Source organism: Fistularia commersonii, chromosome 8 (genome assembly GCF_037954325.1).
Source record: "Fistularia commersonii isolate RoL2024-O1a breed Wild chromosome 8, RoL_Fcom_v1.0, whole genome shotgun sequence".
NCBI classification, from domain to species: Eukaryota; Metazoa; Chordata; class Actinopteri; order Syngnathiformes; family Fistulariidae; genus Fistularia; species Fistularia commersonii.
Genome location: NC_141291.1, coordinates 6,040,001 through 6,050,000, shown reverse-complemented (window position 1 = coordinate 6,050,000; position 10,000 = coordinate 6,040,001). Strand labels below are relative to the sequence as shown.

The 10,000-nt window shown below is 37.2% G+C and overlaps 1 protein-coding gene across 1 annotated transcript in view; it reads right to left on the bottom strand.

Moving 5' to 3' along the window:
- The window catches only part of LOC147231712 (sodium channel protein type 5 subunit alpha-like), a 99,659-nt gene that overhangs the window by 9,501 nt on the left and 80,158 nt on the right, over window positions 1–10,000 (bottom strand). Inside the window, exons 25-28 of the mRNA XM_086150718.1 lie at window positions 7,841–7,995; window positions 7,546–7,719; window positions 5,016–5,138; window positions 4,112–4,387 (exon numbers count right to left, since the gene is read on the bottom strand). Of these exons, the coding sequence (XP_086006844.1) occupies window positions 4,112–4,387; window positions 5,016–5,138; window positions 7,546–7,719; window positions 7,841–7,995 (728 nt within the window). The remainder of the gene's footprint in view (window positions 1–4,111; window positions 4,388–5,015; window positions 5,139–7,545; window positions 7,720–7,840; window positions 7,996–10,000) is intronic.

The window sequence follows — 10,000 nt, the reverse complement described above, 5'->3', positions numbered from 1 at the left end:
AGCTACAGAAAATGCCTGGTTCTTTTAAATCAGGGGTGTCAAACTCATTTTGGTCCGTCAAAGTGATGTCAAGGTGGCCGGACTGGTAAAATCATTAATATTAAAAATGAATATTAAAAAAGATTGCTGAAATGACACCCTAAAAATATTGTTGAGTTAAAAGACAAATTCTCATCACTGGGAAAATTTGCAACTAGAATTTATTTGAAAATTGATTGGTAGCATATATATGAGGAGTTATAATGTTTACAAGGATATTCTGGTTATCAAATCAATCTTTTAAATTTTGCCTGTTATTTTTGGTAGCATTTTTGTGTTTTTTTATAGAAAAAAGAAAAGAAAAGAAAAGATCATTTAACGATCTCAATAATTTTTTCATCCACGGGCCGCAAGTCTGAGACTCCTGTGTTAAATTCTTTAGCTTATATAAATTTCTAAATTCCCATTTTAACCAAAGATACTTTATGAGAGTCCTCCATTTCTTACTAGCATGGTTGATTTTTAGTTTTATTTTAGCTGCTGAAAGGCATGAGGAAGTCAGCCACAAAAACACTTCGTATCGATTGCATTTTCAAAGTAAAACAGGAAGTTCTGCTGTGTTTGCATGCCGGCATCACTGTTTGTTGGGAATTTAAAGAGACATTGAGGTTCAGCAGGGGACACACAGTTTTGATAACCGTAATATGAGTGAAAAAATCCACATATTCAAATTTTGAAACTGCAGTGTGAGGATATCCTTTCTTACTATCATTTGAAAAGGCGAGAATCCAAACTGTCTTTTATTTCACGTCTTTAACTCTTTTCACCATTCAATTTTACAACAATGATAATTCATCCATTATGTATACTGCTTATCCAAGAGATGGGGCTTGAGCCGATATCAGCTGTTATTAGGAAAGAGGTCGGGTTGACCCAGGAATAATAATAATAATAATAATAATAATAGTAATAATAATAATAATAATAAGAAGAAGAAGCAGAAGAAGAAGAACAACAACAACAACAACAATTACGAATTATTTAATTCTGTTATTCACGTATCCCAGCTTTTCTTGGGAAAGAGGTGAGATTGATAATAATAATCATAATAATAATAATAATAATCATTAGAACAAGAAGAAGTAGAAGAAAAGGAAAGAATAAGAATAAGAACAAAAATTATGAATTACTTAATTGTTATTCACGTATCCCAGCTTTTCTTGAGAAAGAGATGAGATTGATAATAATAATGATAATAATAATAATAATGATAATCATATGCACAAGAAGAAGAAGAAAAGGAAAGAATAAAAAGAACAAAAAATATGAATTACTTAATTGTGTTATTCACATATCCCAGCTTTTATTGGGAAAGAGGTGGGGTTTATAATAATAATAATAATAATAATAAGAAGAAGAAGAAGAAGAAGAAGAAGAAAAAGAAGAAGAAGAAGAAGAAGAAGAAAAAGAAGAAGAAGAAGGAAAAGAAGGAGAACACGATCAAGAAAGAATAAGAACAAAAATTATGAATTACTTAATTATGTTATTCACGTATACCAGCTTTTATTGGGAAAGATGTGGGGTTAACAATAATAGTGATAATAAAAATAATGCTAATAATAAAAAATACTTTTTCCTCTTTCCAATTGACATTATCACCTACGACTCAGAGAGATCCTTTTTTCACGACATCTATTTTTTTTTCTTTTTCTCCCTCCTCCCGCCCCGTTCCCTTCATTTTCCCCTTCGCCTCAACTGGCTCCCCCTTCATCCCTCCCACAAACCATTTCATCGAGTTTCCGAACCTCCTCCTCCCCTTCGCCACTGTCACCTTCTTCCGTTCGCCGCAGGAATGTGCTTTTCGTGTTTTTTTTTTCTTTTTCTTTTCCTTTTTTTTCACTTCTGCTTTTTTTCCCTCCTCCATCCCTACCTCCATTTCCCCTCCTACATGGCTGGAGTTGCTCTAAAAATACAAGCCTCTCAGACGGCAGATTGATTGGCGGCTCTCAGGACTCCTGCGGCGGGCAGCGGCCAGCCGGAGGGGGAGGAAGGGGGGCAGGAGAGAGAAAGTGAGGCGTGTTGAAGGAAACAGTAACGGGTGACAAAGAGATGCCCTATGTGTGTGTGATGAAAAGAAAGAGAGGGTGAAGAAGGAGGTAAGGGAGGAGAAGAAGAGGGGGAATTACATTTATATGTTTTCTAATAAAATGTCTATATTTAGAAATTATATTTAAATTACATTTAATTACGTGTGAATATAAATATTGGATTTTCAATCCATCCATCCATCAATCTATGCAGCCACCCATCAATTTAAATTACATTTAACTATACATAGAAAAATCAATGGCATTTGTACTGATTTATGATTATCATATGACAATTAGATATGATTTATATTTATACTTAGACTCATGATTTATACCATTGTGTGATTTTGACTTTCCCTCCACAAAGGGCTCAATAAACATGCAGGGAAAATTAAGGGTTAATAACTTAGGATTTCATTTTCAATTTTTTTGCTGAATTTCAGGAGACTCTTGCTATAGTATGGCATTCTAATCCATACATAAAAATATTTATATACAGTATATAGGACGGGTGTTGAACACCTCCTGGCACAGGCGCACACACACACACACACACACACACACACACACACACACACACACACACACACACACACACACACAAACAGACAGACACACAGACACACAGAAACACACATAGACACTAAGCGCATGTTTTGAAAATCATATAAAATGTAATTTTTATACATATAATGTCAACAGCCTGCATAATGGGAGTTAACGACAATCTTAATAAATAAATAAGTGCATATATATATATATATATATATATATATATATATTTATATATTTTCTAATATTTATATACACACACATAAATAATATATTGTATAATATTACATACATGTAATTACATTTAACAATGTTACATTATAATCTTGATGTTGATATTAAAACTATATATATACGCTTCTGATTATATATACATATATAAATTGTATACATATTATAAATAGAATTTAATAAGATCCAATAAATATATCACTATAAATTAAATATATAAACATTAAATATATGTATTTTGTTATAATATATGTAATTGAATATACATGTGATGTTTAGACATTTAATGTATCTATCTATATATTTAATTATAGATTACATATAAAAAATATATTAGCATATGTATATAAAAATATATGTTAATATTAAAAATTAAATATAATTTAATTGTATATTTTTATATATTTTTTTTATATATAAAATGATATATTTTCTATGTAATATCATTTAATTTTACAATATATCAATATATTTTTGCATATAAAAGACATTTTTATTTATTTTTTATATAAATTAAATAAATTAAACTTATATATAAATATATATATATATATATAAAGTTAATATTTAATTTATTTAATGTCATTAATTTTATGAATGAGAAAAATACAAAATAAAATCCAAATGACTGCAGTCAATAACGCACATTTTTCACCCAATCTGTTACATGAACATTTTCCCTTTTTTTTCTCCCTTTTTTTAAAATGTTCTTTTCCTCCTTTCCTTTCCTCAAAAAATCTGACAGCGGTGACTCATCTGCTGGCTCTGAGCTTTTAAGCCAAATGAGGTAATTTTTTTTTTCTCTGATTATGGCTTGTGGGAAAACTAAGAAAAAAAATAAAAATATAAATAGCTCATTGTTTGATTCTTATAGTAGTTAATAATCAATAAGGTGGCAATCAACAATATGCACAAGATGCACAGTCACAGTAAAAGTAACCTTAACATGAAATCATACTGATGAAAAATATCAATATGCTCAGTCCAATGATGATTCTAATGTCCTGTTTTGTTTAAGATCCCAAAAAATTGGGAGGAAAGGGGACAGACAGCAGTAAGTTCCAGCCTATGTCACAAATGAGGCGGGAGTGGAGAAGTCATCTGATAAAGAGCAGGTGTGGGAGGGAAATGATGACTGCAAATGGACGGAACGTACAGGTTTTAATGTGTTTTTTACGAGGAATACTTCGCTCTACTTTTCTAAAAATACCTAAAAGCTTCTCACGGGTGGCAACAAATCCCATATGCCCATCTCTCACCACTTGCAGGAGGGCCAGGTATCCGGCGCCCACGTTGTCGAAGTTGACCTTCACCTTGGTCCAGTAGTAGAGCGAGGTGTCGTTGAACGCCTCGCACTCCGACTTGTTGTTGATGAAGGCGGCCTCGTAAATGTGGCCGGTGCGGTTAACGCAGCGGCCGAACTTGCCGGCAAACAGGTTGACGCCCATGATGCTGAAGATGAGCCAGAAGATGAGGCAGACCAGCAGCACGTTCATAATGGAGGGAATCGCACCGATCAGGGCGTTGACCACCACCTGGCACACACACAGACATGCACACACACTCAGCATATGTTTCTATAAATAAAATAAAATAAAACATTTTTATACCTATAGTGTCAACACCCTGCAGAATGGCAGGTAACGACAATCTTAATAAAAAATAAGTATATGCTGTATATATAAACACACGTATATATACATTTAAATAGATAAAAATATATCATTATTGCATATTATACATAAATGGTAACATATAATATTACATGCATGTAATTACATGTGACAACATTACATGATACTCTTGAGGCTAATATAAAATATATTAAATATAAATAAAATTATATATATATATATATTGACTGTATTTTTTTTTCTATATGTAAACTTTCTGATTCTGATTCTTATTCTGATAAACTGATTTAAATATAACACACAGAATGCTGATCAATGTGAGGTGGAAGTGGAAACATCAGGTGAGCAGCAAGATTAAAATACAAAGAATAAATATTTGATGTTTTTTTCCAGGACATGTATACAAAGCATAAAGTATAAAATACATTTTAAAAAATGCCTGAGAGTCCATTACACTGTCCGTTGACTTTTGTCCATTACAATTGTTTCCTGCCTTCGAAAAAAGGGCTGCTCTGACGCCGGTTCTTACCCTCATGCCTTCAAACCGGGAGAGGGCTCGGAGGGGCCGCAGGGCGCGCAGCGTCCGTAGGGATTTGATGGCCGCGAAATCGGAATAACCCAAGGTGTTTGCAACCAGACTGACCAGGGAGACCTGGAGGAGAGAGAGGAGGACATTCAGAGAGTTAAAATGTGATTGTTATCGAGCCCCTTCTATTGCAGAGAACATATTTGCATCTGAATTTGAGCTTCGATGATACAGGGCCACCTTTGAAATGGATCGCCAGGACCAAAAATTTAAAATTCAAATCATTTTGCAACATAATAGATTAAAAAAAATTAAGCGATTAAAAAAGCAATGATTATGACACAATAAAAATACGTTATAAGCCTCAGGGGAGCACAAGCCAGTGTCTCTCTAAGCCCTTCTCTGACATGAGGCAGAGAAGGAAGGTGTGTCCTGGAGACCAGCGGGACAGGTAGCCAGGCTAGAAACTTAGGTGCAAGTTTGAAGCTGTACTATTATTGACAGCAAGAGAAAGGGAGTAGGAGTTATCTTGAAGGAGGAGTTTGTTAAGAATGTTCTGGAAGGAAAAAGACTGTCAGATTGATGAGTCCCAAGCTGGAAATTGAAGGTATGATGCTCAATGCTGGTTATGCCCCACAGGTGGGTTGTGAAGTAGAGGAGAGGGAGAAATTCTGGAGTGAGTTAGATGAAGTGATGCGGAATATCCCCAGAGATGAGAGAGTGCTAATTCATGAAGACTTCAGTAAAGATGTTGTTGCAGGCAATAAGGCAATAAAGGGGATGAAGAGGTGATGGGCAGGTTTGGTATCCAGGATAGAGACACAGAGGGAGAGATGGTGGTAGACTTTGCAAATAGGATGGAAATGGCTCTTGTGAATACTTTATTCCTGAAATGGCAGTAACATATGGTAACTTATAAGCGTGGCGGTAAGAGCACACAGGTAGACTACATCTGATTTAATCTGAAGGACATCAGAAGTACCAGTAGGTGAGAGTGTAGCCAGAGAATATTGGTTGGTTCTTTGTAGGACGAGTCTGGTGACAAGTATGATGAAGAGGACAAAGGCAGAGCGGAAGACGAAGTTGTGGAAACTGAAAAGGGAGGAGTGTTGTATGATTTTCATGGAGGAGTTGAGAAAGGCTCTGGGTGGTCAGAGAACTTCCAGATGACTGGACAACTACAGCTAATGCCAGAGAGGCAGGTAGGAGAGTATGTGGAGTGTCGTACGGAGGAAAAGTAATTAAGGGGACCTAGTGGTGGAATGAGGAAGTGCAGGAGTATATTCAGAGAAAAAGGCTTGCAAAGATGAAGTGGGACACAGAGGGGACTGAAGAGAACAGACAGGGTTACAAGGAGATACAGTGTAAGGTAAAGATAGGTAGCAAAGGCCAAACAAAGGGTGGATGATGACTTGTATGCTTGGTTGGACTGTAGGGAGGGAGAGAGTGATTTATATGGGTTGGCAAAAAAGAGAGATATAAATGGAAAGGATGTTGGAAACCTTGAATAAAAAGAAAAAAAACATACACTAATAATTGTGATTGATTATTTTTTTTCTATTCTATTCCATTCTTTCCTGGTTGTTAGAAGCTATCGCGCCCAATATTCTTATGTTAGCATAATGGCTAGCTGGAAGCAACTCTCCACGCCACTGTATCTTGCTGGTGTTTAGAGACTTTGTTGCATGGCTTCCGACATTTGGGAACATCTAACATCGGAACAGCTAATTCTATTTAATGTATTTCATTTTATTTTATTTTTCTTTAAAGGCTGAAATCTCTCCGGAGACCCGACGATGATTCATCGTAAAGCAGAAAATAGTTTCTCCTCCGCCATGTTTCCGTCCTAGTGAATAAATCTCAGACTTTCTGCTCTACATCCAGAAGTTGACACATCTCTCTCTCTCTCTCTCTCTATCCTTCCTTCTTTCTCTCTCTCTCTCTCTCTCTCTCTATCCTTCCATCTTTTTCTCTCTCTCTGTCCTCAGGCCGTCAGATCAAAAACGTCAAAACACGTGGGGTCATCCATGCAGCGGGCCGGGCGGAGATCACCCGGGGACGACGCTGGACACACGGTCAACGTTTGCAATACGCACAGCTCGCATCATGAACGCTGTGTGTGTGTGTGTGTGTGTGTGTGTATTGCCCTGCATTATCATGCACAACAACTGAAGGCCTGGCTAGCAACTTCTGCGCCTGTTAGCATCCCTTTCACCCAGATGTTTTTATCCTGAGTTTCTTTCAATCATGGAGGCCTCATGGCAACAATAATGTGTGTGTGTGTGCGTGCATGTGTGTGCGTGCATGTGTGGAGGTTAAAAAGCCCACCGCCGATAATTTAGCTAACGGCTAAACTGGCTCTCTATGTATCCTCCCCCCATTTGTGACATGATTGCAGTGAGCACGCTAAGCTTTGTTGGTTGCTACACACACACACACACATGCATACGGGTGCACACAGATCGCTTTTAATCCATCAACGTTGTTTTCGAACTCCGCGAACACACAACCGATCGGCAGGCCGTTGACTTACATCCACGATGAGGAAGTCCAGCCAGCACCAGTAGTTGGTGAAGTACTTCTTGAAGCCGTAGGCCAGCCACTTGAGCATCATCTCCAGGATAAAGATGTAGGTGAAGATCTTGTCAGCGTACTCCAGCACCACCTTGACCACTCTCCTCTGCTCGATGTAGATGTCCTCGAATGCCTGAGGACGGATGGTTGGGGAGGGGGGAAAAGTGAAGGAATAAAATAAATAAAAACAAAGGAAGTATCGGGGGGAACGGGGTCATGGAAGTAAACAAAAAAGTCGAAGTAGGGCGTCTGACCAGCGCTCCGGAGCTGAGGAGGATCATGAAGATGATGAAGGACTCGAACCAGCTGTGCTCCACGATCTGGTAGCACGTCTTCCTCGTCCTCCACCAGATCTGACCCAGACCCGCCGTCGTATCGATGTCGCAACACTGGAACCGGGTGACACACACTGGAACGCGCACACACAAACACACGATGAAAAGCAAAGAGAGGGAGAGAAATAGTGAAATTTCAAAAATTCATCCATCCATCCATCCATTCATCTATATTCATATATTTCTAGGAATCTTTTTTTTATTTTTCTTTCAAATTATTTTCCATTTTTAATATTTTTTTTTTTTATTTCAACCAATTACATGGTTTGTTAAAAATGTGACGGATTCATGTGAGGGACAAATCAAAAAGTGAAAAAAGAAATATTAAAATTACTGAAAAATTAAACACCCTCAATAATCTTGCATGTTAATTCTCGGCATTGACATTCATTTAATTTCTTTTTACTTCCTGGTTAAAGAACTCTTCATGCTTGAGTTTGCCAAAGTAAATAAAAGAATAAATAAAAGGAGAAAATCCCTCCAGGATTCACGGCTCTCTTCACATCCTCGCTTTTATCCGGTGGGTTTAAACGACCACCAGCATGGAAACAGGGAGCGCGTCCAGCCACACACATGCACACACACGCACACACAAACAGGGTGCGAGAACATGCCGGCCCTGTTGTTGTGCGCGGACGACCCGCAGCGCTGAGTGTTCTCCGAGCTGCCGGCTGACTCCAGTGTGATGCCGCTGCTTGTATTCAGATGCCTTCAAGCATGCTAACATGTATCCTCTGCAGCGGGTGTTTTGGTTTGTCTTACATAACCACAGAGCCTGGCAAATGTTAAAAGTGTGTGTGTTTGTGAGGGAGTGACATGACAGCAGATTGTAACATTCACATCAAATTCACATCTACTCCGTGACCTCGCACTGGGAAGTGAATATTAACTGAGCTGGCCTTTGCTCATACAGAACTCCCTTGACTTTTCTATCAATTTAAGAGATCAACAATTTAGCTGAAGTGTACTTTGATATCGCTATTAAACTTTGGTATTTTCAGATTTCACATCCTGTAAAAATGCAAGGGGTTCAAGAAATAAATCCCCCTTTTTCTTAATTTTATTCACATTTGGTCACATCTTTATACTCTTGCACTACTGTTGCACTATTTTCGAGGAAGTCTCTTTCAAAAAAAGGTTTCTGATTTAATCAAATAAATGAAATGTCTTCCTCCTCTCCTTTCGGCTTTTCCCTTCAGGGATCGCCACAGCGAATCAACCTCCTCCATCTAACCCCATTCTTTGTATCCTCCTCTCTCACACCAAGTTCCTTCATACCCTTTCTCACTATCCATACAATTCAGTTTGAGAAAATGTAAAATTCAGTGGAAAGGTAAAGCAGGAATGGCTTTTTTTGACAGCAGATTGAAACATTCACATCAAATTTAAATCTGTTCCTTGCACTGGAAAAAGAAAATTAACTAAGCTGGCCTTGGCACATACAGAACTCCTTTGACTTTTCTATCAATTTAAGACATCGACTACTTTACATCACAGTGCACTTTCGAGAACTTTGGTATTTATAGATTTCACATCATGTAAAAATGAAAGGAATCAAGAAATATAACTCTTTTTTATTCATATAATTCACAAAAATTGCAGTTCTTTCCAGGTTTGTTCAAGTTTTGGTTGTTTGACTTTGTCTGTATGATGCAGAAAACCAACAAAAGTAAAACATAAGTGAAACAAAACAATACAGAAAAACAACTTGCACTCATTACTCCATTGTGAAATAATCAAGTTTTTATCTAAAATAACCAATTTTTGAGAGGAAAAAACAGTTAAATGAGACACTGATTTTTCCACCTTTTTACACCATCCCTCCACACACACACACACACACACAGACACACACACACACACACTGAACTTGCCCAACTCTGTCTGTTAGCTGCTTATCGTATCAAAGTATAACTGAAAAAATTCCTTGTATTTTCTCATGTTCAGATGACGAAATGATTAATAGGGACAGGAATATTTCCAAATCATTTGTGACTATTTACCCCCATCCCCACAACAACAACAAAAAAATGCAGCCCGATTAGTTTGTATTAGCGTTCCCGTTTGTCATGTGTCTGC